The sequence below is a fragment of the Bos grunniens genome, chromosome 17, assembly GCF_055505025.1.
Source record: "Bos grunniens cultivar Pamir isolate PY7600 chromosome 17, Bosgru_T2T1.0, whole genome shotgun sequence".
Lineage (NCBI taxonomy): Eukaryota > Metazoa > Chordata > Mammalia > Artiodactyla > Bovidae > Bos > Bos grunniens.
This window is the reverse complement of record NC_141181.1, coordinates 55,580,755-55,605,417: the sequence shown is the minus strand read 5'-3', so window position 1 is coordinate 55,605,417 and position 24,663 is coordinate 55,580,755. Positions and strand designations below refer to the sequence as shown.

The 24,663-nt window shown below is 36.8% G+C and overlaps 1 protein-coding gene and 1 pseudogene across 50 annotated transcripts in view; one reads left to right on the top strand and one right to left on the bottom strand.

Moving 5' to 3' along the window:
* Positions 1-24,663, top strand: part of ATXN2 (ataxin 2) — a 102,739-nt gene that overhangs the window by 40,028 nt on the left and 38,048 nt on the right. For 34 of the 50 annotated variants that reach the window (XM_086347799.1, XM_086347797.1, XM_086347796.1 and 31 more), the window contains exons 6-11: positions 14,938-15,062; positions 17,262-17,353; positions 18,106-18,303; positions 19,752-19,930; positions 21,799-22,008; positions 24,436-24,618. In XM_086347799.1, the coding sequence (XP_086203925.1) occupies positions 14,938-15,062; positions 17,262-17,353; positions 18,106-18,303; positions 19,752-19,930; positions 21,799-22,008; positions 24,436-24,618 (987 nt within the window). Of the gene's footprint in view, positions 1-14,937; positions 15,063-17,261; positions 17,354-18,105; positions 18,351-19,751; positions 19,931-21,798; positions 22,009-24,435; positions 24,619-24,663 lie in introns of all 50 variants that reach the window. The other 16 variants (XM_086347804.1, XM_086347800.1, XM_086347775.1 and 13 more) reach the window with 2 other exon arrangements.
* LOC147355450 (E3 SUMO-protein ligase NSE2 pseudogene) lies at positions 248-14,718 on the bottom strand (annotated as a pseudogene).

Sequence of the window (24,663 nt, the reverse complement as noted above, 5' to 3'; positions counted from 1 at the left end):
TACATTTAATTCTGTGGTATTTCCTAGGAAATTCACATACTTCATGTGAATCCTAGCTCTGCTCTAGACATTTTTAGAGTTGGAGATACCAAAGCATGTGAAAGAATTCAGGAAAAATGGAAAGTTGATAATCAAAGTTTTATTTAAAATTATAGAACACTTAAACAATATAGTAGGTTTGAATGTGTATTGGGACATAGAAAAATGCTTTCAAATATACTAAAACCTTTGATTTTTTACCCTAAAATGTGCTACAAAGCCAGTCAAAGTACTTGGACAAGCATCACTCTCTACAGATGACTGGGGTAGGAGGTAGGCTGTGGAGTTGCCTGCAGGGGTTTCCTAGTTAGATTGGCAATGTTTTTCTTGTTGTGGCTTTCAGTTGCCCTTCTGAGCACCTCTTCCTGGCTGAGATCAGACATTCTCACATCTGTGTGGCTACAGCCAATTTTCAGGCAACAGGCCTTTTTCTTCCTTTTGTGCTTAGACTCTATCATGCCAGCAATGGCTTCTTCTTTGTAGGTGTGGCCACGTGTTTTATTTTTCACTGGTTTCTTCATTTCCAAGTGTGTAAATGGGGCAGATGAAGTCGGTCTGACTTTGAGTCACAATCATCTTCATCAGCTCCTTCTGTGCCATCATCCTGTCTGCTTGAAGACCATATTGCTTCTTTAGTTCTTTCAGCTGTTGTTTAAATTGTACATATTTTTCATTATTTTGAAAGTCTACATCAGAATTCTTATTCTGTAAAGCCAAAAACAACTTCATTAATAATTTTAGATTGGATATTTTTTCTGGACATCTTCTTTTACATGGTTTATTGTACAGCCTTTAAATAATGGTTTAGTTGCAGATCCATCATTGCAAATTCAACCATTGCTTTATCCATACTGTACTCACTATTCACTTAAGTATAAGTTTTCATGAGATCCAAAGGAATGCTAGAAGCTATCCTTTCCAAAGCTGATGCAGGATTGAAAGTTTTTCAAGGAGGAGAGTGCAGATTCTCCACTCCTGAAGGATATAAAACTAGTTGAACCTGAACTTGAAGTGGAATTACCCCTGCATCTTGAAATTATTATGTGGCTGCCCAATGTAGCTGCATCTGGTTGTGCCCGGACTTCCCACACCCAAACCCCGGCTCCATCCTTAATTCCCTTCCCATGTCAGAAAGTTGAAATTGGTGGCATTAAATCCCAAATAAAGTTCAGAGACATAAAGACTTGTGTCTGTTGTAGTAGTTGGAGTAATTCGGGTTGTGAATGGGTAATGAGAGAACAGTGAGAAATAAAATTGTCTGGATTATTTTATTCTGGTGTTGAACTGTTCTGTTTTCATGTGATCATCCTATGTGTCTGATAGGGTGAGGTCCTCTGAATAACAGTGGAATCTTTTCTGAAGTGCATGACATTAGGAATGCCACATCAGTCCAGGAAGAGGCAGGTCCCAGAGCAGCATATGGCCTGCAAAGCCTTAGATTCTGAGGAATCCAATGTGTTTCAGATTCATTCATGTCTGGCACTCCATTGTGGTGGGCTGGCCACACAGCCTTGCAGCTGAGTAGGCATCTTGGAGCAAGGAGTACAGGAGGTTCTGTAGCTGAGCAGCAAGTGCTAACATTGGACAGGCAGGCAGGCAGCTCTAACACTGGGCAAGTGATGGGGATTGACAGCCTGCCTTTTTGGCAGGAGGGAGGATAGGCCCTGTGGTAGGTAGGCAGGTGGGGTGATAGAGGCAAGTGTTCTTATGGCTGTCTAGGAAGCTGATTGTCTTGGGCCTATGGCCATTGGAAGTAGGTTTGTTTTTTGTTTTTAAGGAAGTAGGTTTTCTAAGTCAATCCGTGTTCTAATAGTCTTCTGTTAAAACTGTACCATTATAAGGTTTACTGCCTCAGCCTTGCTGTAGGCAAGTTAGAGAAGGATGTATGTCTGCTGGGTCCAAGTAGTAAATGGAGATGAATCAGCATTTACTGAGGCCAGTATGGAGGTGGTACAGAGATTGAGATTAAAAAAATTAAACAGGTATAGTGGAACAGGTGATGGAAAACTTAATACATAGGGTAGTTTGAGGTACATAATAGGGAAGTATTGCGTGTTATTTCTTTGTATGTTTTTGGAGCATACACAAAGTATCTGCTGTATTGTTCATGTTTATAACTCTTCTATATTTATAACTCTTCTATATTCCTTGAAAGGAACCTACATCTGTTCTCCGTAGTGGCTGCACCAGTTACATTCCCAGCAATTGTGTAGGAGGGCTCCCTTTTCTGCACACCCTCTCCAGCATTTTTTATTGGTAGACTTTTTGATGATGGCCGTTCTGACCAGTGTGAGGTGGTTGCTCATTATAGTTTTGATTTGCATTTCTCTAGTAATTAGTGATGTTCAGCATCTTTGCATGCCTATTGGCCATCTGTATGTCGTCTTTGGGAAAATGCCTATTAAGGTCTTCTGCCCATTTTTTGTTTGGTTATTTGTTTTTTTGATACTAAGTTGTGTTGAGCTACTTGTATATTTTGGAAATGCAGCCCTTGTCAATCTCATTGCAAATTTCTCCCTTCCTGGGGGTTGTCTTTTCATTCTGCTTATGGTTTCCTTTGCTGTGCAAAAACTTAAAGGTTTGATTAGGTTCCATTTGTTTATTTTTGCTTTTATTTATATTGCCTTGGGAGACTGACCTAAGAAAAACGTTGCTACGATTTATGTTAGAATGTTTTGCCCGTGTTCTTTTCTAGGAGTTTTATGATGTTATGTCTTACATTTAGTTTTTGAGCCATTTTGAGTTTAATTTTGTGTATGGTGTGAGGGAGTGTTCTAACTTCATTGATTTACATGCAGCTGTCCAGCTTTCCCAATACCACTTGCTGAGGAGACCAGCTTTTCTTTGTTGTATAGTCTTGCCTCCTTTGTTGAAGATTAATTAACTATAGATGTGTGGATTTATTTCTGAGTTCTCTATCATGTTCCATGAATTTATATGTCTCTTTATTTGTGCCAGCAATCTCCTAGTAGGTAATTCAGACAAGTCCAGGACATTTTCAGGAAGACCATTTACTTGATAGTATTGTGTGTAAGACTAGAATACTCAGTTACTGTCTGGTTTTAGTTTTGTTTTTTCTCTTGGCCTGCACAGTCTCAATGGAATCTTATGAATAGCGAATATATTAAAACTAGTAATAAAGCCAGGCAATGAAAGAATGTGGATGAATTGTCTCCACCTTTAATTTCTGTTCCATCTGACTATAAATAGAAATTGTTGGCTTTTTTTTACCTGGATCAGACCTCACAAAGAGTTTTAAGTGAGCATGTGCACTTGAACAGTTCTTCTAATTTATTAGAAAAGAACAGTCTGAATCTGTAAAATGTTTATCTGCCAAGGACACAGAATGGTGTTTGTATAGATGTTTAAGAATTGGAATTAGCTTTTTCTTAACCTATTTCCAAACACTTTTGTTATAGGCTTAAGAGTTAGTTGTTGTAAAAAGACTACTGTATTGCCTAATAGTATTGGAAATACAGTTCCCACATTTTGTTTTTTAATTCTTAAATATTTCTGAATTTACGTGGGATTTTTTTCTGCTACATTTTCTGCAAAAGCCCTTTCTTTCCCTTTTCCTTTCTCTTTAACTTTTGAGATGAAAACAGTACCTTTTATTTTTAAAAACTGCTCACACAAAATTAGATAATTTCATTCTTTTGGACAGCACAAACTAAAGGTTCTATTCACCCCTCAAAAGGGAGTTCTGAACCCGGAGCCTAATGGGGAAGCTGAAAACAAAGTGTTCACCTCTGGATGTCACTGCACCAAGTGTATCTTTCTGTTGAGGTTTTTGTTAGAATTTATCTTCTCTCTTTTGGAGATAGTGTTATCTCTAATTGATTTCTATCAATTAGAAATGTAACATTCTGTGGCATCTAACACCTTGTTTCTTTAAATACAACAAGCCTCACAAAGTTGCCTTCCATTTTTCCCTTGTTCTTCTGTAAGTTACATTAACCTGGATTTGCTGTACAATTTGGTGTGCATTTGGTCCAATGGAGTCTTGACTACTGATCTTCATTCAGATCTTTCAAAGGAATCTGGTTTGCAGGTTTAATTTTTTTTTCCCTAATAACTTGGTTGATATTTTGAAGTCAGATATCCATTTCAGCTCAATTTAATTTAGCTAATTTAATGTTTTAAGAAAATTACTTTTCAAATGTTAAATTCCTAATTATAGTGCCTTTTATGTTATATAATGGGCCTTAGTAAAACTAAGGTGAAATATTTTATCTTAAAAATATTTTGCCAGAGTTTTAACTAGGGAATCCCAATTTTTTCATGTCACAAGCAGTTTATTAGTAGGGAAAATAAGAACTACTACTTATTCATTTATGGCTACACTGAACAGCATGTGGGATTTTAATGCCCCAACCAGGGATTAATCCCATGCCCCTTACAGTGGAAGCCAGAGTCTTAACCACTGGACCACCAGGGAAGTCACCAGAACTTAATATTTAGTAGGATATATTTTCTCTCAGGGATATTTATCTCATTTTATCATAGTATGATAAAATTTAATAATTCATTTTATATAGGAAGAATATGAGGTTTCTTCATTATTGATGCAGTCTGGTACAAGCTGGTGCTGCCTAAATGAGCTACTGGGTCCAAGTGCTTTATTCAGACTTGTGATCAAGTATATTGTAATATCAAAAGGATTTGTATGGTTGTTTATTGTGGAAGCCCGGTTGTCCTGTGCATGTTCTGAATGGTGTACTGATTGAGATGTCTGTCCTGTTTTTTAGTCATATTCTAGGCTTTTCTGTTGGTCTCCTTCAGAGGAACAGAAACATAAATTAATTTGCAAATTATATTTTTAACAAGAACAGAACTTTGGTATTTGCTTTTCTGCATCAGTTTATTCTTTCCAGACTTCGGTCAAAGGGGTATCTGGGTCAGATCTCAGAAAAGAACAAAAGAAAATGCTTTGGGTGGTTTGGTTTGATTCTAACTAGAAAACCATAGAATCTCTTTTAATATTTTTAATTAATTTTTGCACAAAGAGTGATGTTTAGACTGAAAATAGATACAGTATATCTGCTTTTCCTTAGAGTTGCTTGTTGCTCAGGAAAGAACTTTTTCAGGGGGTTACTGTGTTTCTTAGAGCTCATTACTGCTGCTTTTCCTCTCCTGTATTTGTACTTTTGAGGCTGATATCTTTGAGCTCTCTTGCCTACTTAAGCTATTCTGATAGTCTCCACATTGGTTCTCTTGCTAAAGTTTTGTCGTTTCTTCTTCCTTGAGTGGTAAATTTTCTTTGAGTTATAGGACTCAGAAACTGAAGATCACAGTCAAAATAACTATTGCTCTAGGCTATATAATTTTGTTGTCAGACATTTCATCCTGTGTTAAAAAATCTACAGTGACCACTGTTGCTTATAGAAGAAAGTTGAGATGCTATACCTTGGCATTCAGGGCCCTCCTCAATGAAACTTTTCTTTTTCAACCTCACCTCTCATTATTCCCCAATATTAATTTGCTTCTTGACCTAAGTGGCATTTTCTGCATGCTAGCCATTCATATCTTCATCTTTGAGCTCAGTTATCTCACTGCTGAATTTATTCTCCGCTCTGAATAAATACCTTTCTTCCTAACTAGAATTTTAGATACTTCTTCAAGACCAAGCTCAAATCTCCTTTCCTCTTTGGAGTCTTCGGTGACCTTTCCTGCTCACTGTGGTTGTCTTTTTTATTGTCTATGTCAATGACTTCTATACTTTGAATTTTATTTTCAGCACAGAGTAGTTTGCCCCCCTCCCCCCCCCATTCCCGAGGAAATCTCATGCTGAGTCCCACTTACAAAGTAGTGGTCGGGGAGGGGATTGGGAGTTTATGCTAGAATCATATTTATTCAGCTTTTGCTGTCTGCTGAGATACCTATAAGAAATTGGATTTCATGGAGCACAGTTGGAGAATCAGTTGTCTTACATCATGTATTGAATACTCAGCTTTACAAAGTAGTGTATTTTGTCTCTCTCAAAGCATTATAACTTTCTGGAGTTTAGAAATCATGTTTATAGAACCTAGGGATGTGTATGCCCTGTTGTATCTTAGCATAATGCCTTACGGATCCATAGTAGGTACTCAACATATGCTTATTCTTTGAACTGATATTTTTAAAGTTTTATATATTTTTATACACACTACACCCAAACCAGGGAAAAACTAGTAGGTTTTGTTTTTCTTACATAGACATTAACTGGTAACTATCATTCATTTCCAGGAAACTCAAGAAAACAGTTATTCCTAGCCAAACTAAAAGTAACTTTCCTATAACATAACATATTCAGAGTATATTTTTCTGACAAAACGTTACTTTTAGTAGGCAATTTAATACCCTTTTGAAATACAGAAAACAAAATCCCAAGTTTTACTTTGAAAACAAGGCCCAGATGATTCTGGTACAAGTGAGAAAAGTTGGAAGCACAGGTGAAGGAGTAAAGTATTAAAATATGCGTGTGGGCTATTTTGAAAGTCTTTTAAACAAATTAAGTTGGATTAGTTGCTCTGTATGTTAGAAATGTATACATCAGTTCAGTTCAGTCGCTCAGTCGTGTCCGACTCTTTGAGACCCAATGAATCGCAGCACACCAGGCCTCCCTGTCCATCACCAACTCCCGGAGTTCACTCAGACTCACATCCATCGAGTCAGTGATGCCATCCAGCCATCTCATCCTCTGTCGTCCCCTTCTCCTCCTGCCCCCAATCCCTCCCAGCATCAGAGTCTTTTCCAATGAGTCAACTCTTCGCATGAGTGGCCAAAGTACTGGAGTTTCAGCTTTAGCATCATTCCTTCCAAAGAAATTCCAGGGCTGATCTCCTTCAGAATGGACTGGTTGGATCTCCTTGCAGTCCAAGGGACTCTCAAGAGTCTTCTCCAACACCACAGTTCAAAAGCATCAATTCTTCAGCGCTCAGCCTTCTTCACAGTCCAACTCTCACGTCCATACATGACCACTGGAAAACCATAGCCTTGACTAGACGGACCTTTGTTGGCAAAGTAATGTCTCTGCTTTTCAATATGCTATCTAGGTTGGTCATAACTTTTCTTCCAAGGAGTAAGTGTCTTTTAATTTCATGGCTGCAGTCACCATCTGCAGTGATTTTGGAGCCCCCAAAAATAAAGTCTGACACTGTTTCCACTGTTTCCCCATCTATTTCCCATGAAGTGATGGGACCGGATGCCATGATCTTTGTTTCCTGAATGTTGAGCTTTAAGCCAACTTTTTCACTCTCCACTTTCACTTTCATAAAGAGGCTTTTCAGTTCTTCACTTTCTGCCATAAGGGTGGTGTCATCTGCATATCTCAGGTTATTGATATTTCTCCCGGCAATCTTGATTCCAGCTTGTGCTTCTTCCAGCCCAACGTTTCTCATGATGTACTCTGCATATACGTTAAATAAGCAGGGTGACAATATACAGCCTTGATGTACTCCTTTTCCTATTTGGAACCAGTCCTATTTGGAACCAGTCTCTTGTTCCATGTCCAGTTCTAACTGTTGCTTCCTGACCTGCATACAGATTTCTCAAGAGACAGGTCAGGTGGTCTGGGATTCCCATCTCTTTCAGAATTTCCCACTGTTTATTGTGATCCACACAGTCAAAGGCTTTGGCATAGTCAGTGAAGCAGAAGTAGATGTTTTTCTGGAACTCTCTTGCTTTTTCCATGATCCAGCGGATGTTGGCAATTTGACCTCTGGTTCCTCTGCCTTTTCTAAAACCAGCTTGAACATCAGGAAGTTCACGGTTCACGTATTGCTGAAGCCTGGCTTGGAGAATTTTGAGCATGACTTTACTAGCGTGTGAGGTGAGTGCAATTGTGCGGTAGTTTGAGCATTCTTTGGCATTGCCTTTCTTTGGGATTGGAATGAAAACTGACCTTTTCCAGTCCTGTGGCCACTGCTGAGTTTTCCAAATTTTCTGGCATATTTAGTGCAGCACTTTCATAGATCATCTTTCAGGATTTGGAATAGCTCAACTGGAATACCATCACCTCCACTAGCTTTGTTCGTAGTGATGCTTTCTAAGGCCCACTTGACTTCATATTCCACATGTCTGGCTCTAGGTGAGTGATAACACCATCATGATTATCTGGGTCGTGAAGATCTTTTTTGTACAGTTCTTCTGTGTATTCCTGCCACAAATTTTTGGATTTAAATTTGTATCTGTGAAAAATAGTATGAAATCCACAAATTTTTGGATTTAAATTTGTATCTGTGAAGAATAGTATGAAATCAACTTTGGTTCAATTTGAAATCACATGATTAAAAGATATCACACCTTAGAGATTCACAGATTTTTGTGTTGACCAGGGTAAAAATGACGCCCTTTCTACTTTTGGGTCACAAAACTCATTTTCCTTGTTCAAGTGCCCTAGAGGCAAAGATATGATTAGGTAGTTCAGTTTGGAAAAATGACATTCTTTTCTACCAAGGTAAGAAATTATTTCAAGAATTATTCAGAATTTTGAATAAAATGCAGGGTGCAGGTGTTTGGCCTATTGTTCTTAGTTAATTTTGTTGTGTTGGTCCGTCCTGTTCTGCAGGATGTTGTTAGGTGTTTGCTTGCCAGTGTGTTCACCTTTATTGTCACGTCTCCATCTTATAGAAAGTCATGGTTTTATCACTGTTGGCTTTTATTTTAATATATATGGTTCTTTACTGATGCATTAAACAGTAAGATCTAATAGCAAATCTAATACCTACTATAATTTTAGAGGTAATAAGCATAAAAATATTCAAATTTATACAAGTGGTATAAAATTAACTGAATTCTATAGGTGCAGAAGTTACAGATAATGCAGTGGTTTGTTGTCTACATTAATAATGGAAGGAAGGTTTGTTGTCTACATTAATAATGGACACAAGCCCAAAAGACTTGTGTCCTGCGGCATGTGGGATCTTAGGGGGTGCATGTCCCAACCAGAGATGGGACATGTACCCCCTGCAGTGGAAACACAGTGTACTAATCACTGACCTGTCAGGGAAGTCCCTCCAAAGATTAAAGCTTTTAAAGACAGGTGTTTGATTGAGGATTTTAGCTTCTGGGACAGGAACAGATTATAAGCATGGAAGGCTCTGTTGTCTGTTTGAGGTTGAGGGGGTGGGAAGTGTGCTGCTGAGACAGATCCTAATTTCCTGTCCTGACCCTATCCCGTATGAAGTCAGGATGGACTTGTGTCTTGTTTCGAATGTTTTACAGTATTAGTTCTTCCTGATTCATTCTCTCCTTACGTTTCTTTTTAAAGTTGAGATTTAACTGACCTCAGTGGATTTAACTTCAAAAACTTGAATTTTGTGGTTCTTTAACTCCTGTCACATGGTGTATCAAATAAACCACTTCCAACATTTTAATTGTTAAATAGTTCTGCTTAATAGGCCCAAAATTATGATTAGAAAATAGTTGTGGATATTCAGAATGACATTATCCACTTCTGCATTTTTGTCTGATTTATAGGCAAGTGCTGTTGTGTGATTTATTCTGCAATATAACTTGATATTTAGAACAGAGAGGTTATATACACTTGGAATGCGTTTACGTTTCACATAGTTTTATGACTTAGACCCTTATATCTTCAGATATTAGTTTGCAAATGGTAGATTTTGAAAAATTTATTTTCAGGTTCATCATTTGGAACGAACACTATTCCTGTGAAAATTTAGCTCTGTTACTTCAATACTGTTAATTTCCATCTTATTTTAGCAACCTGCTTTCATGACTTTGTCATCACTCGTAACTGCTTCTCTTCCAAAATCTACTACTCTTGACTATGGCCACCTTCACATTTACACCTACTTCTTTTCTTGCCCCTCACAGGGTTCTCTGACCCTTCCCTGGCCTTCTATTTTTAAACTCTCTACTGCTTTAATTAGGAAAAGGAATGTGACTGGGAAAATACCTTTGTGGTGCCGGTTAGTTAGGAATGTAGAGTTTCTAGCTCTTGCCAGAGCTTAGGCTCTACCAGACCCTTTTCTAACCTGTTTCTGCAACCTGATGGTTATCCCCTGCAGTCGTTACTCTGTGTACCTCATTTCCTTTATCCACAGCAGAATACTTTTTTTTTTTTTCCTGCTTTTAAGAACACATAGCCAGTGTTCTTAACCTGGTTCCATGGATTCCCCATGGTTCATGAAGATTCAGAGCATTCATGAACTTGGATAGAAAAAAATATTACATCTTTATTTTCATTAAATTTTTATTGAAATTTAGTGTTTCCTTCCATTATTAATGTAGACAACAAACCACTGCATTATCTGTAACTTCTGCACCTATAGAATTCAGTTAATTTTATACCACTTGTATAAATTTGAATATTTTTATGCTTATTACCTCTAAAATTATAGTAGGTATTAGATTTGCTATTAGATCTTACTGTTTAATGCATCAGTAAAGAACCATATATATTAACTGTGGCACAGATTGGGTTTTTCAGATTTTGATAACTGCATTTCATTATATTGCATTACGACCCCATGGACTGTAGCCTGCCAGCCTCCTCTGTCCATGGGGATTCTCCAAGCAAGAGTACTGGAGTGGGTTGCCATGCCCTCCTCCAGAGGATCTTCCCAAATCAGGGATCAAACCCAGGTCTCCCACATTGTAGGCGGATTCTTTACCATCTGAGCCATCGGAAACATCATTATAATTGGTCTCCTGTGGTTTTCTATGTATTTTTTGCATTTAAATTTGTAAGCTCCCCATATGCTGAAGGGATCCATAGATCAAAGAATAAAGGTTAAGAATTCACTAATCTAGAGACTCCCTGTGTCCCATTTCTCTGCAGTCTTTTCTTTTTTCTCTCTCTTGCCTAGGACAGTGCCTCCACTTGTCGCCTTGCTTTTGTTGTTCTGTTCCACACACCCTGAGCCCTTAGTGTGTTCACTATGCCCATCTTTTTTGTTTATCCTTTTCTTTAATACTGTGTTTTTTAATAGCTGTATAATAAAATACACGATTTAGTATATATTCATAGTATAAATACTCATACAGAACAGAAGAATATAAAACAAAAATGTAATCTTATTCTGGCCTCAAATTCCATTTCCCTTGGGGAAACCCTTGGATTTGTGTACAGTTCAGAAAAATATTATTTTTTATGTTACTCTAGTCTGTATTGGGCCTCCAAGGTGGCTCAGTGGTAAAGAATCCACCTGCCAGTGCAGCAGATGTAGGAGATGCAGGTTCGATCCCTGGGTCAAGAAGATCCCCTGGAGAAGGAAATGGCAACCCACTCCAGTATTCTTGTCTGGAAGATGTGTGGACAGAGAAGCCTGGTGGGCTCCAGTCTATGGGGTCGCAAAGAGTTGGACACGACTTAGGACACATGCATGCTAATCTGTATTAGAATGCCTTTTGAAGTGAAAGTGTCGGTTGCTCAGTTGTGTCCAACTCTCTGGTCTCTTAGTTGCTAGGATAGCACCCACTGTAACTGATACTCTGTTGTGTATAGATTGGTCCATATAAAACTCATGGGACATGATGAGAAAATATGTTTTTAAAGTCGTTGAAAAAGGTCACAGTATTAATAATTGATGTATTGGAACAATATCATTGAAATAAGTTTTTTATCTGAAATTTTAGTGTTTGAAGAAAAGCAGATTTAATTTAAAGATGACATGAGTAGCTGAGGATTTGGGTGAAGGCTTCACTGAAAGCACATTTGAGGGCTTCTGATGTCAAGTCTGATAATGGTTTTTTAATCTCATCTAGTTTTATGTCATTTTGTAGTTTTAGTCAATTTAAATTTATTTTTTTTTAGCTTAAAATAAGTGTTACTTTTTCACCACTTTTCTGGCCATTTAAAAAATTCTTAGGCAACTTTGATTTTTTTCAGAGTCATAATTGACTGAGATGGAGGGAAAAAGAGCTCATTTCCTGGGCATGGGGCTGAGGAACAGAGGCTGCACATTGGTTGAGACATTTCTTTCTGGTCACCACCAGGTGGCACCACTGGCTCAGAAGAGGAAGGGAACGTTTGGAGGCAGGGACAGTATTACGCCCTTTCTATTTCCCCTTTGCCTAAATTGGATTCCATCAGGCAGGGAATGAAGCACATCTTTGTCATCTTTTATTATCTCATCTGATCACTTTTATTCTTTTCTTTTTATGCCTGTAGTTCTTTCAGAAACAGGTTTAACATTTTTCTCACAGTCACATTTTCTTGCATCCAGCTTTTTTAATGCTTTTCCTTCTTACCATAGAGGATAATGGGAAATTAATGCACTATGACTTTATGGCATTGCAAAATTTGCACAATTTTAATTAAATTATATTTGCAGAAATCCTAGCACTAACATTATACTGTTTCATACCAACAGTGGTTCTTTTCAAAAATCCAAATGCAGCTATTAATAAAATAACTATTCAGGACTTAACAGTAGTAGATATTGGTAAGAGTATAGAATGAATACCCAGGTCTGGCTTCCTTCTAACTAATGATAGAATGTTGACCTGAAATACGGTGTTATTAATATGACCAGGCTTTCTACTGCCGTCTTGACACGATAGCCTCATTTTGCTGATTCTCCACTTTGTGCATCTTACGCACATCTTTCCCTAAAATATTTACTCATGTTTATACGGAGACTTTTTCTTTGGGAGAAATTTTTGAATCAAGGAATATCATTCCTCACCAATACCAACATACTTTTGTGTTTTCCCTCCCACACCTTATCTGTCCTGAAAGAAAAATGGGATGCTAAGAACTACTGTGTGAACAGTTAATTCATTTATAAGGTTGATTTAAGATAAAAATGTAGCATTTTTTTAAAGATAGGTAGTTTAATAATGGCCTCTTAATACAACCTAAATTGTAATTAGCAGAGTAAAACTTGGTTCAGTGAAGTTTTAGACTCTTGCTTTTTCACCTTGGTTCCCTCTTCAAGGATCCTTTGTGATTTTTGTTTAAAATAATACCAGTAGAAGTATATTTAAGCTGTTTCTATTGTATATTTCATTTTTTAAATTTGAGGACTGCTGACTCAGTCCTTAGTCTTTTCTAAATACTTTGACACACACAAACACCCTGCAATAACAATAAGTCCATTTATGTGGATCTGTTTCTGTTTCTTTTTTTTTTTTAAACTTTTGTTCTGGGTTTTAATTTCTAGAATAAAAAAGTATTGTCTTTAATTCTGGGTTTCCATCTGAGTAAATGCCTTATTTATTTAAATATATGCTTTTCAACAACTAGTGTAATTAAAACATTAACAGGCTCTTAAATGAGAATTAATCCCCTTGCTGCTTGTATGACTGATTTGTGATTTTTACGTAGTCTTAGTTTTCTGTTCTAATTGTGTGAGAATTAAAATAGGGAATTTCAGCCACCTATTGTGAGTTATTGTTTGATGTTTTTCTTGGAGCATTTCACATTCTTGAAAATACTCTAAGGCAAAATTAATTTTACCAAGAATTTGCATAAGTTTAAGGTGACATGGACTAGAACTTCAAATTTGTAGGGTCTTTCAGTGACTTACAGCTGAGGATGGCATTGTGAAGATAATATCAGTCTGTTAGAACCCCTAAGAGAACTTTCCCAAAATGCAGTCATCTTCCAATGAGTGCTGATCCCACTCTCAGCTGAGACCTGCTGCTTTAGGAATCCCCCTTGGCATGCTCTTGGCTTGTACAATTGCTGGCAGCAGGAGCCATGCTGCCTGATAGGGCTGGTAGCTAAGCCCATATGTGCAGTTATGCTTTTATTCTCTAGTGTGCGTGAACACACACCCACATGCACTTAACCACCCCTAGTTTGAGATGAGAGGAGGTAAGAGCTAGCTAGACTTAGAGTGCCATGCCGGCTCAAGTTTCTTATTTCACTATCGCCATGCCCATTGGGTAGCCAGTGACATTTATAGAAACAGTACCAAATCAAAAATCCCCCTGGAATTGTCTCTCTTGAAGAAGACACAAGTGTTGATTTTTTTTGACTGGGAGCCAGTACTCTGGCACAGCCAGGTCAGCAGAAGTATTACTCCACAGCCTTGTGTGGTGGGGGATACACTTTAGGCCCAGAATCTAAATGTAAGCTTGTATCTCCCAAGCATTTTCTAACATTGTCATTGCCCAAGTAGACTTCTATTTAGCTGAGTCCTGACTTTGAACTGGAGAAACAGTTTCTTTGCTGGACAGCAGCCATGGGATAGATAGATCCTGCCAGTGAGCATACTGATGCCATGCCATGCTGCTTTCACAAGCTAGTGCTCCTCAGTAACATTAGCAGAAGAGGGGCGAGGATAGACAGGTGAGAAAGTGTTGACAGAAAGTCTAGGTAGGCCTTTCTGAGGACAGGTAACACAGTGGGGTCTGAATTTTGTAACAGAGTGGCTATGGGGAAATAGGGTTCTGTGTGGAGATGGGTCACTTAAAATGACGTTTGTTATTAATGGCAAGGGTATGTTAGAATATTGACCCCTGCATGTGGACATGGATTTGGAAAGTTAAAAGATCTGCGTATGTTTGGCTGCAGCAGCTCTGAGTGCATACCTAATGTGTCAATTAAACATGAGAGATCTTGTTTTAGATGAATTTGTAGAAAATTTCTGGATCAATTCTGAAACACAAACTAATAATTTTTTAATATACTTAAATATATTTTTATGACTTGTGTTAATACATTATAACATTTCATGTGGCTTAAAATTATATGTGTAAAACATACCTTCCTCCAGTAGTCATCTACGGTGCCACTTAGTGAATCAGGTTAAGTGTTTTGAAGATAAAAGCATTAGAAGCATTACACAGCTGAAAGCATACTGTTAATGAATGCTATTTTTTCTGTATTAGAAAGTCACTTTTCATAATAATTTTTTAGCATTTTTGTTGATAATTCATGTGTGTATTCTTGTAGCCCAGTGTCTGGTTGTATGATCTTTCATCCAAAACCATCCTTTGCAGATGCTTTTACTGACTCTGCTATCAGTGCTAAAGTGAATGGTGAACACAAAGAAAAGGACCTGGAGCCTTGGGATGCAGGTGAACTCACTACCAATGACGAACTGGAAGCTTTGGAAAATGATGTTGTAAGCAAAATCTTTTCAATTAGTAACAGTATGGTCCTGTGATACGGTATGACATCCTATCACTTGGTTTTAAGTATGCTGTTGTGACTGTATTTAAATAAGCTGTTTTATTGTGTAGAGACTTCACCCTAGGCAGTATATACAGAAAAATGTTTCTTGGGGATGCATATGAAGTATTTGTAGGTCTTTAAAGTGAATCCTAATAAACAACTTAAAAGTTTAGATTAGAAACCATGGGAAACTAGAAATGCCTGCATATTTAGTTTTGAATGCCCTGCAGAATAGGGCAGTCTGAGGAAAATGGTGACTTGTTTGTTGTCTTTAGCAAGAAGTGATGTAAAAGTGTGACTTTTAGGATTCTTGTCTGTCAAAGAGGTACTCATTATTAAGCTATATCATTAGGTTACATTAGAATTACAGCAAAAAGTAAGTTTCTTTATCTTAAAATTAGGAGGAAAAGGCTATTTCCAAAAGCCTTTTGACATATTATTTTTACTTTTCCCAGAACACATCATTTGTAAATCAATGCTTAATAATGACTCTGTCATTAGGATTCTTTAAATTCTGTTTCTAAACTCTGGAGATACAAGCAAAGTTTCTTGCCAGAAATGAGTGTTTAGGCAATAAAATTTGAATGAGATGAATCTTTCATTGAATCTTACAGAGAAATCTTATTTAACAAACCTGTGTTTGATGTTAAAGTCATTGTCCAGTTGTAAAACTGGAAATTCATAGACACCATCCAGTAGTTTCCAAACTTTTTAAAGAACCACGTATTACTTAATGTGAAGTTTCTCAGGTTTGTGTAGCACATCACCTCTGGAGGATAAAAAGAAGCAAGCATTCTCTGTCTCTTTTTTTTAAATTGATAGTGAAGCAGTTGAATTGATAGACACGTTCTAGAGCACATTCTGGCAATGTTTTCAAAATTTAAAACAGTTTGGTTCAGCAATTCTATCTCTGTGAATGTATTCATAAGACATTCAAATAATTATATTAGGATGTTTTTCACAGCATTTTTTTCTAGTAGTGAAAAATAGGAAATATCCTAGCTGTCCGTCAGTAGGACATGGGTAATTTATTATACCTCCATTCAGTTGAAGTAGTATATGTCCTCTTGAAAGAAAGGTGTTCTGGGAAGATACCTAGAACTTATTAAAAGAAAAAGCAAGCTGTAGAACAAGAAGATCCTATTTGAATGTCTGTAAAAGAGAGCTGATGATAATAATCACATTCTTACATATGCACAAAGAATGTCTGGAATTATGCCCAAGAAGTTGTTAATGGTGGTTATCTATACACACTGGGATTGGCAGTATTACTTTTCACTGGATATGTTTCTGCACACTTTAAATTTTTCACATGGAGCATATACTAAAAGAGCATATTTTAAAGTTTCTATAGGTAACTAATTTCCTGCTCCCATATATAGGCTGAAGTAGTTGATTGAGTGGTAGATTTGTATTACAATTCTATCTGAAGCAGCACAGAAGGAGCCACAGTTGATGGGTGATCTTAGAGGCAAGGTTTTGTCCTGAAATTGCCATCAACATTGCTCAGATGATGCTGTGCCCTCTGCTAACATGGATACTGATTATGTGCTGTATTTTACCGCTTTTTATCAATTGGACCTGATGATCAGTTCACTCAAAGAGGTTTCAGGTAAAATACCTTGTAGAAAGATCACTGTAAGGAGTAGGAAAAGGAGAGAACCCTGATCTGAGACTCATAGTTTATGAAGTAACTAAAATGTTCTGAACTTAAAACATCTCAAATAACTGTTTCAAACACAGTTGAACCTTGAACAACACAGGTTTGAACCATGCTAGTACATTTATACACTTAGGTTTTGCAATAGTAAGTACTATAGTACTGTACGATTCAAGGTTGGTTGAATCTACAGGGTTTATACTTGTGCAGGGAGTTGGTACACCTGACACCCCACCCCCCGAATTGTTCAAAGTTCAGCTGTAGTTATTTACCAACTTGTAGGGGCTGATGTGTAGAAGAGAAGTTTTTCCTTAAGACGTTTTTAAAGCAAATTTTTGCCTATTTTTTACTTTTGCTAGGTTTTGCTTGAATAGTATGATAATGTAGATCTTGTTAATGTAGATAATTGTTAATGTAGATCTTGATTATAACTGCATTAAAGAAGACAATACTTTGTTATTTTGAAAAATGAATTTTGTTCTCTTCTAGTCTAATGGATGGGATCCCAACGATATGTTTCGATATAATGAAGAAAATTATGGTGTAGTGTCTACATACGATAGCAGTCTGTCTTCATATACGTAAGTTTTTAAAGCTTGCTTTTGTTTTAGTGCATTTGCCTTTGATTTTCAACCACTCCAGAATTCTTGCCTGGAGAATCCCAGGGACAGGGGAGCCTGATGGGCTGCCATCTATGGGGTTGCACAGAGTCAGACACGACTGAAGCAACTTAGCAGCAGCAGCAGCTTAAATTATGTTGAATAAATGTTCCTGTTAGACTTTTTTTTTTAACTTGTTTTATTTTTTAATATTTATTTATTTGGCTGCTCAGGGTCTTAGTTGCAGCACTTGGGATCTAGTTCCCTCACTAGGGATCGAGCCCAGGCCGCCTGCTTTGGGAGCATGGAGTCTTAGCCACTGGACCACCAGTGAAGTCCTCTGTTAGATTTTAAGTTAAACAATTATGTGACTATACATTATTGTTACTTCTTACACTGATAAATTCCCATTAAAATAGGTATTAAATGTAGCTTATTTATACTCTGATTTTTTTGTTCTAAATAAATTTTCTTTTATTTTTGCACTGTAAAAACTAAATTGACAAATGCAGAGGTTATGGGGAAATAGGTAATTTAACCAGTTTTGGAAATGTTATATTACTCTAAGGAAAAAGTAATAAGAAAATTCAAATTCTGATTTATAAGTAGATGACTATAGCTCTTTTACAGTTTTTACCAGCATTTTAAACAAATGCCTTAATAGTTGATTGTGACAGATATGTAAACTGTTACTTTAAAATACACACTTTGCTTTTTCTTTTCATTTGTTTCAGGGTGCCCTTAGAAAGGGATAACTCAGAAGAATTTTTAAAACGAGAAGCAAGGGCAAACCAGTTAGCAGAAGAAATTGAATCAAGTGCCCAGTATAAAGCCCGGGTGGCCCTGGAAAATGATGATAGGAGTGAAGAAGAAAAATACACAGCAGTTCAGAGAAATTCCAGTGAACGTGAGGGCCACAACATAAACACTAGGTATTTAAAGGAAATCATGATGCAGTATTTTGGATACACAACTCAAGGTCTGTGTGAGAAGGTGTATTATTATTATTATATTTCATCTTCCTTTAACTTAGCTTAGGTAGAGAATGCAAATGGAGTTGGTTTCAGGTTCTGTTAGTGAAAAGATTATAGTACTCTTGGAAAATAGTTTCTGAACATCACCTCTGTGGAGCCAAGTGGTGGATATACAGTGACGAGCAAGCCAAGGTCTGGAAGAGCTTGTTAAAGACAAATGAACAGGTTGGGGGAGGGGTGCATATAACATAATTACAGTTCAGTGTGATTTCCTAGTTTAGAGGTGTGATCAGAGTACTAGGAATATGCAAGTGAAAAGGAACAAGCGTAACCTTGTAGGATCAGAGTATACCTAACAGATGAGGTGATATTTTATGATAGGATAGTAGATCTGTCTGTCACTCACAGAAGCATAAAACAGGAATTCCTTGCATGGTGAAGACAGGTGAAAGAACTTGTCCAATTGAGGAAAAACCTTGTTTCGTATGTCTGGAATACAGGGTGTATATTGACATTGCAGTGGTAGTAGCTGGTGATAGGAACCAAAGGAGTGAGACTCTGTGTGTGTCATGTTAAAGAGCACCTTGTAGGCAGGGTATGGGGTGAACCAACTCTGGTGACATTGAGAACTGGCTGAGACATAGAGGCCAGTTATTGTATTGAAATAGTTCAAGTGTGAGAATGAGACCAGGACCAGTGATAGAAAGGTTAGAAAAACCAGGGGTGATCCTGAGTTTATTTGATAACTAAGCAGATTGGTGGTTGTACCGGTATCAGAGACAGAAAACACCAAGCAAGCTTGAGGGGAGATATAGTGAGTCCATTTGTGCAATTTATTGCATTCGAAGGGCTCACAGATCTTTCATGAATTTATTCATAAATATGTGTTGTGAGAACCACCTGCTACATACCTGGTAGAATAAGATACACATTCTGTCCTAAAGGCACTTGCAGTTTAGGAATCGTGATTTGAATTTAAGTGTTCAGTGAGAGATACTGAGACTGTGAGACTGACAGTGTGGATTTGGGGGATTGATGTGAAAACCATGAAAAACTAATGAACAGCTACAAAGAGAAGAGATCGCAGAGAAAACCAAGGAAGAAGAGTTTCAAGAAGACAGATGATGATTGATAGAAACAGCCATAAGGAGATCAAGTAGGACAAGAATGAATGAATACATGTTTGTTTTATTTTGTCCTTACGGGGAAAATCTGAGGGAAAAGAAAGGCCAGACCTAGAGCTTAGAGTAAAATGGAAGAATAAGGGTGTCTGGAAGTGAGGCCATTTGGTTTGTTTTTAACCTTTTAATAACAAGTGTTCCCTTCTGCCTAAATTGCTTTTAGATAAGTTTCATTGGTCTGGTATCTATTAGGATAAAATGATTTAGAGGATCTCTCATTTCCAGGGAAAATAAATATATTCCTCCTGGACAAAGAAATAGAGAAGTCATATCCTGGGGAAGTGGGCGTCAGAATTCACCACGTATGGGCCAGCCTGGATCGGGCTCCATGCCATCAAGATCCACCTCTCACACTTCAGATTTCAACCCGAATTCTGGTTCAGACCAAAGAGTAGTTAATGGAGGCAAGTATTTTGACCAAATTTGTCAATCTCATTGATCACATATATAATTTTCTGAATATTTACAGTTTTACATAGTTGATAAGAGGATGCATACCTTTTAATGATTTCTGTGGAGTAGTTTTCAGTAAATATTTAAAATTTGCCTTTGTGGATATCAAATTAGTAAAATTGTAAAAATTAGTATGTTGTTGGCATATACAGAATTTAACATGATGAAATACTCACGTATTAAGGTAAAATGCTAAATTTAACCAAAGACATTCACTTGGCAAAAAAACACTCCACATATAAAGAAATTGGAAACTGGGTAGGTTCTCAATTTTAAAAACACTGGACTATAAAATTATTTAGACATAGTTTACATGGAAAATCCAAATCTGTGTGAAATGCTCAGTGGTTAATATAAATTCATTTTTATCAACTGTTTGTTTATATATTTATATTCTGCTTACTTCAAGAGGATTTGAGGTACCTTGCAGTACAAGACATGGCCAACAGTCATGTGAAGATGGTGGGGAAAAAGTGCTTAAAAAAATAAAAATTCAATATAAAGGTAGATATTATAGTTTAGCTTAACTAAAATATGCAAATTTGCATCTTTAGTAGGAAGATTTTTTTTTTTTTTTTTTTCCTATTCTCCCTCCAGATCTAGGTTAAATATGGCTCATGGGTCATGGCTCTCTCATACAAGTCAGGGACACTGGAAACAGCAGTACCATAGACTGTATGGAACTATGGTAATTAAAATATTGATGGTGTATTAGATACTAACCTGGGGGGAACAGTGGGCATTCAATTTTAGGTATTTAAGTTTGGAAAGTTAGACAAATAGAGAACACTAAGTTTCCAATTTCATTTGTTTTCATTGAGTCTTTCTCCAGAATTCCTCTCCAAATGAACACTCTTGAGTATTTTCTATACTTTGTATTGGGGTGAGATTTCTTTGCTCACTGAGTAAAGAATTTTAGTTGTTTATGAACAGAATTTTAAAAGTAAAAAACCTGAAAGGGGCTGGGAAATGTATGATACTCAAGTGTGTGGAACCCTATGGAGAGGAGACCTGGACTGTTTCCTAAGATTAAGGTAAGTGATGTCATGTTACATGTTAGCTGTATTTTGACCTGTGCATATCCCTCAGTGTCAGTTTATTTGGTGATGACTGCTTTGTAGTTGGATTGTTTATTACGCAGTCTCTTAAATGTTTCACTGCATAAGTTATTTAGAAGATACGCCTTCTTTTTCTAACTTGATAAGGTTAAAATATGTTTTTTGAAAAGGCAGTGAATATTAATCTGTCACTCCTGTGACTCTGGAAAATAGTAGAAGTAATGTTCTACTTAAATGTACCTGCTTAATGTGATTTCAAACTCAACCTTATATTCAGGTATAGACTAGAAGAAAACCACAGTTTTAAGAAACTAATATTTTTAATGGGATTATAATAGCTGTTGTTTCAAAAGATAAAACTTTAAATAAATAATTTTATCCCTGAGTTTTGTGATTGATTGTGTGAAATTACCTAGTGTATGTTATTCTCCTTTTAACAATTGATTTTCCAAAAAACAGTTATAGAAGCAGGTGAATAGGCAAAGTCTTAACTGTCTTCTTCAATAGTATGTGTAGATCCTAATTAACCCTTTGGGAACGTGTATTCATTTAAACAGACTTAATTTTAAGGAGGTTAAAGTAAAATGTGAATTTATGTCAGTTAAGTTATGCTAAAACTTATCACAAATCAAATGACTGTCCTCAAAGGGTTAAAATGTACAAGAAATCATTTTTGTCATTTTACTTTTTTTCTGTTTACTTTTTTCCCTCATTTTTTTCTTTAGTTTTTATACTTTCCTTCATATCATTTGTTCTGTCAGGTGTTCCCTGGCCATCGCCTTGCCCATCTCCTTCCTCTCGCCCACCTTCTCGCTACCAGTCAGGTCCCAACTCTCTTCCACCTCGGGCAGCCACCCCTACACGGCCGCCCTCCAGGCCCCCCTCGCGGCCATCCAGACCCCCGTCTCACCCCTCTGCTCATGGTTCTCCAGCTCCTGTCTCTACTATGCCTAAACGCATGTCTTCAGAAGGTACAATACCACAATTTGTTCATGTTTTTGTTTGTCTTTGTTTAACTCCTATGTGAGTTTATAATTACAAAATAGTTTCCTCTTCATTATTTAATAACCTATAATTTCTGTGTTTTAACTTTAGTTTATTAAAACTATTTCTATTAACCTTTTGTTTATTAGAAATTTGATAAATGCTGTATAAAGCTATGAACTATCCTGAATTGTGAGAATGGGGGTTTGTCTCTGCCTGGTAATGATGCTCTTTTACAGCCCAGGGTCTTCTCCCTCCCACTTTACAGTGTACACAGTGGTTAATGGTAAACAGTGAACCTTCTTCATACTAGTGAATCTGCTTGTTGACATTAGGTAGGAGTGGTGGTTTAATGGTCCTTTTTGAGAGGGACATTGCATATGGCTGCCTTGATATGTTTACCCTTAAATTACAATATAGAGTTTGATTTTGTGTTTGGGATTTTTTTTTTAATTTTGTAATATTTTGTAGTGAAAGTCTTTAGAGGAAATTCTTAATCTAAGATAAAATTGTTACTGTAGAAAACAATGTATGAATCTTTAGGGGTTTTTTGTTTTGTTTTTGTTTACCCTATGAAAAGAAAAAACAGAATAAAATCCTGTAATTCTCATTCATTGTAATTACAGTTGATATCGCTTATATTGAGACTAATACAGCTTTCTGGCAGAAAATGCTTCCCTGGAGAAAACTGTATTGGCTGCTTTTTAATAAATTGTTGCTGTCCAGGCAGCGAGGTCATGTGATCTTGACTGAAGCAGCTAACCTTGAACAACATGTTAGGCTGATTTTCAAGGTGACTTCCTTACTCAAGTGCCTATGATGGTGGCCTGTAAATGAGAAGTTAAATTCTGTTGACATATTTTGTTGTGGTCTGTTGTTTGTGTAAGTGATGTTCATATCATGAGAATGTGTTAGATAAAATTCACATTACTGAATGTGAGCTTGTTCACCACTGTTAGATGTACAGATTCACATAAAAGTTTACCTTTTGCATGTTCAGGGAGGCTACATTATTCAGTTTTTCTTTTTAACTAATTAGAATTAGTGTTTTCTAGTCATATAGTTAGGTGACACTGAAGCATTTTTAAAATGTGAACCTCAAAATAAAACTATGAAATACAATGGTTTTCTGTGTTTAGAATAAATTTTCTTTCTATAAGTATTTCACATCTTGCCAAAAACTGAACTTTTTAAAGTTAGTTTGATTTCACTGAGCTGTGTCAGCCATCTTTCTTGGTCTTTTCCTATAAAAGGATGTAAAAAATATGTATGAATATTTAAATACCCAGTTCTTAACTCATCTTCAATATAAATTATATCTCCAGTTAAAAATTATAGTAACACTCTTTGTAAGACTGTGCTCATGATTGTATTCCTATTGAGGACACAAATTAATTTAACATCCTAAAGAGTTTGGCAAGAGACTTACCTGATGGCCCAGTGGTTAAGACTCTGGTTTCCACTGCAGGAGGTACAGGTTCGATCCCTGGTCAGGAAACTAAGATCTCACACTCCAACGTAGCATGGGCAAAAAAAAAAAAAAAAAAAAGAAGGTGAGAAGCATTGGCTTTGGCATTAAGAATGAGTTTGCCAAGTGTTACCACTGTCAGGTTTCTGTTGTAAGAGTCATTGTATTCACTGTTTTCACCTGACACTTTTGCTTCAATGCATAGGAGACTTCTTTATAAACAGAAATCACTAATGTGACAATTGATTGATGTGGGATTTTGATGATTCATATAGTGCAAATTTCTTCCCCAGATGTAAATTACTCTAGTATACAAACCAGTGCCTTAGCCATAGAAGTTTCAGTTCACAGCCTGTTTAGTCTGAGACACTCTACAGGTGAGGACTGTTTTTTTGTTTTTGTTTTTGTTTTAGCTACTACAAAGGTGTATCAAAGTAGTTTTTTGTTCAGTAATTTTTTTTCCTAGTCTTAGAAGTAATACAGCAAATTTGAGGGAGAAAGCTAAAAGTGTATGTTAAAAATTTATTTCATCATATAGCTATAACTTTATTAACATTTTGTCATACTTATTTTTATATACCTACAAATAATGGATATAGATTAAACAAATTGCTAAGATCTTTGAAGAGCTGTGACATCTTATTTGATTTCTTACCACCAACTGCATCCTTCCCTTTTTTTAAAAAAATAAAAGGGAACAAAATTTATTTATAAAATTTTATGGCATTCCACAAAATAATTCTGAAAAAGTATGGCCAAAAATATGTATGGTGCTTATTTTCTTTTTTTAAACCAAGATGGAATGAAAGAGAAAGTGGGAGAATATGTGTGTGTGTGAGGGAAAGGGAGGAAGGGAAAGAGAAAGAATGGGCTGTGTGTATTTAGCAGAAAAGTAGTACTGATGGACATTGTGGCATTTATGTGATGTTCACTGTTCCTTTCTTAGGGCCTCCAAGGATGTCCCCAAAGGCCCAGCGACACCCTCGAAATCACAGAGTTTCTGCTGGGAGGGGTTCCATTTCCAGTGGCCTAGAATTTGTATCCCATACCCCACCAAGTGAAGCAGCTGCTCCTCCAACAGCAAGGACCAGTCCTGCAGGGGGCACATGGTCATCCGTGGTCAGCGGAGGTAGGTGACACTTGGCTTGGAGCGTAATAACAGTGTTCATTTTGT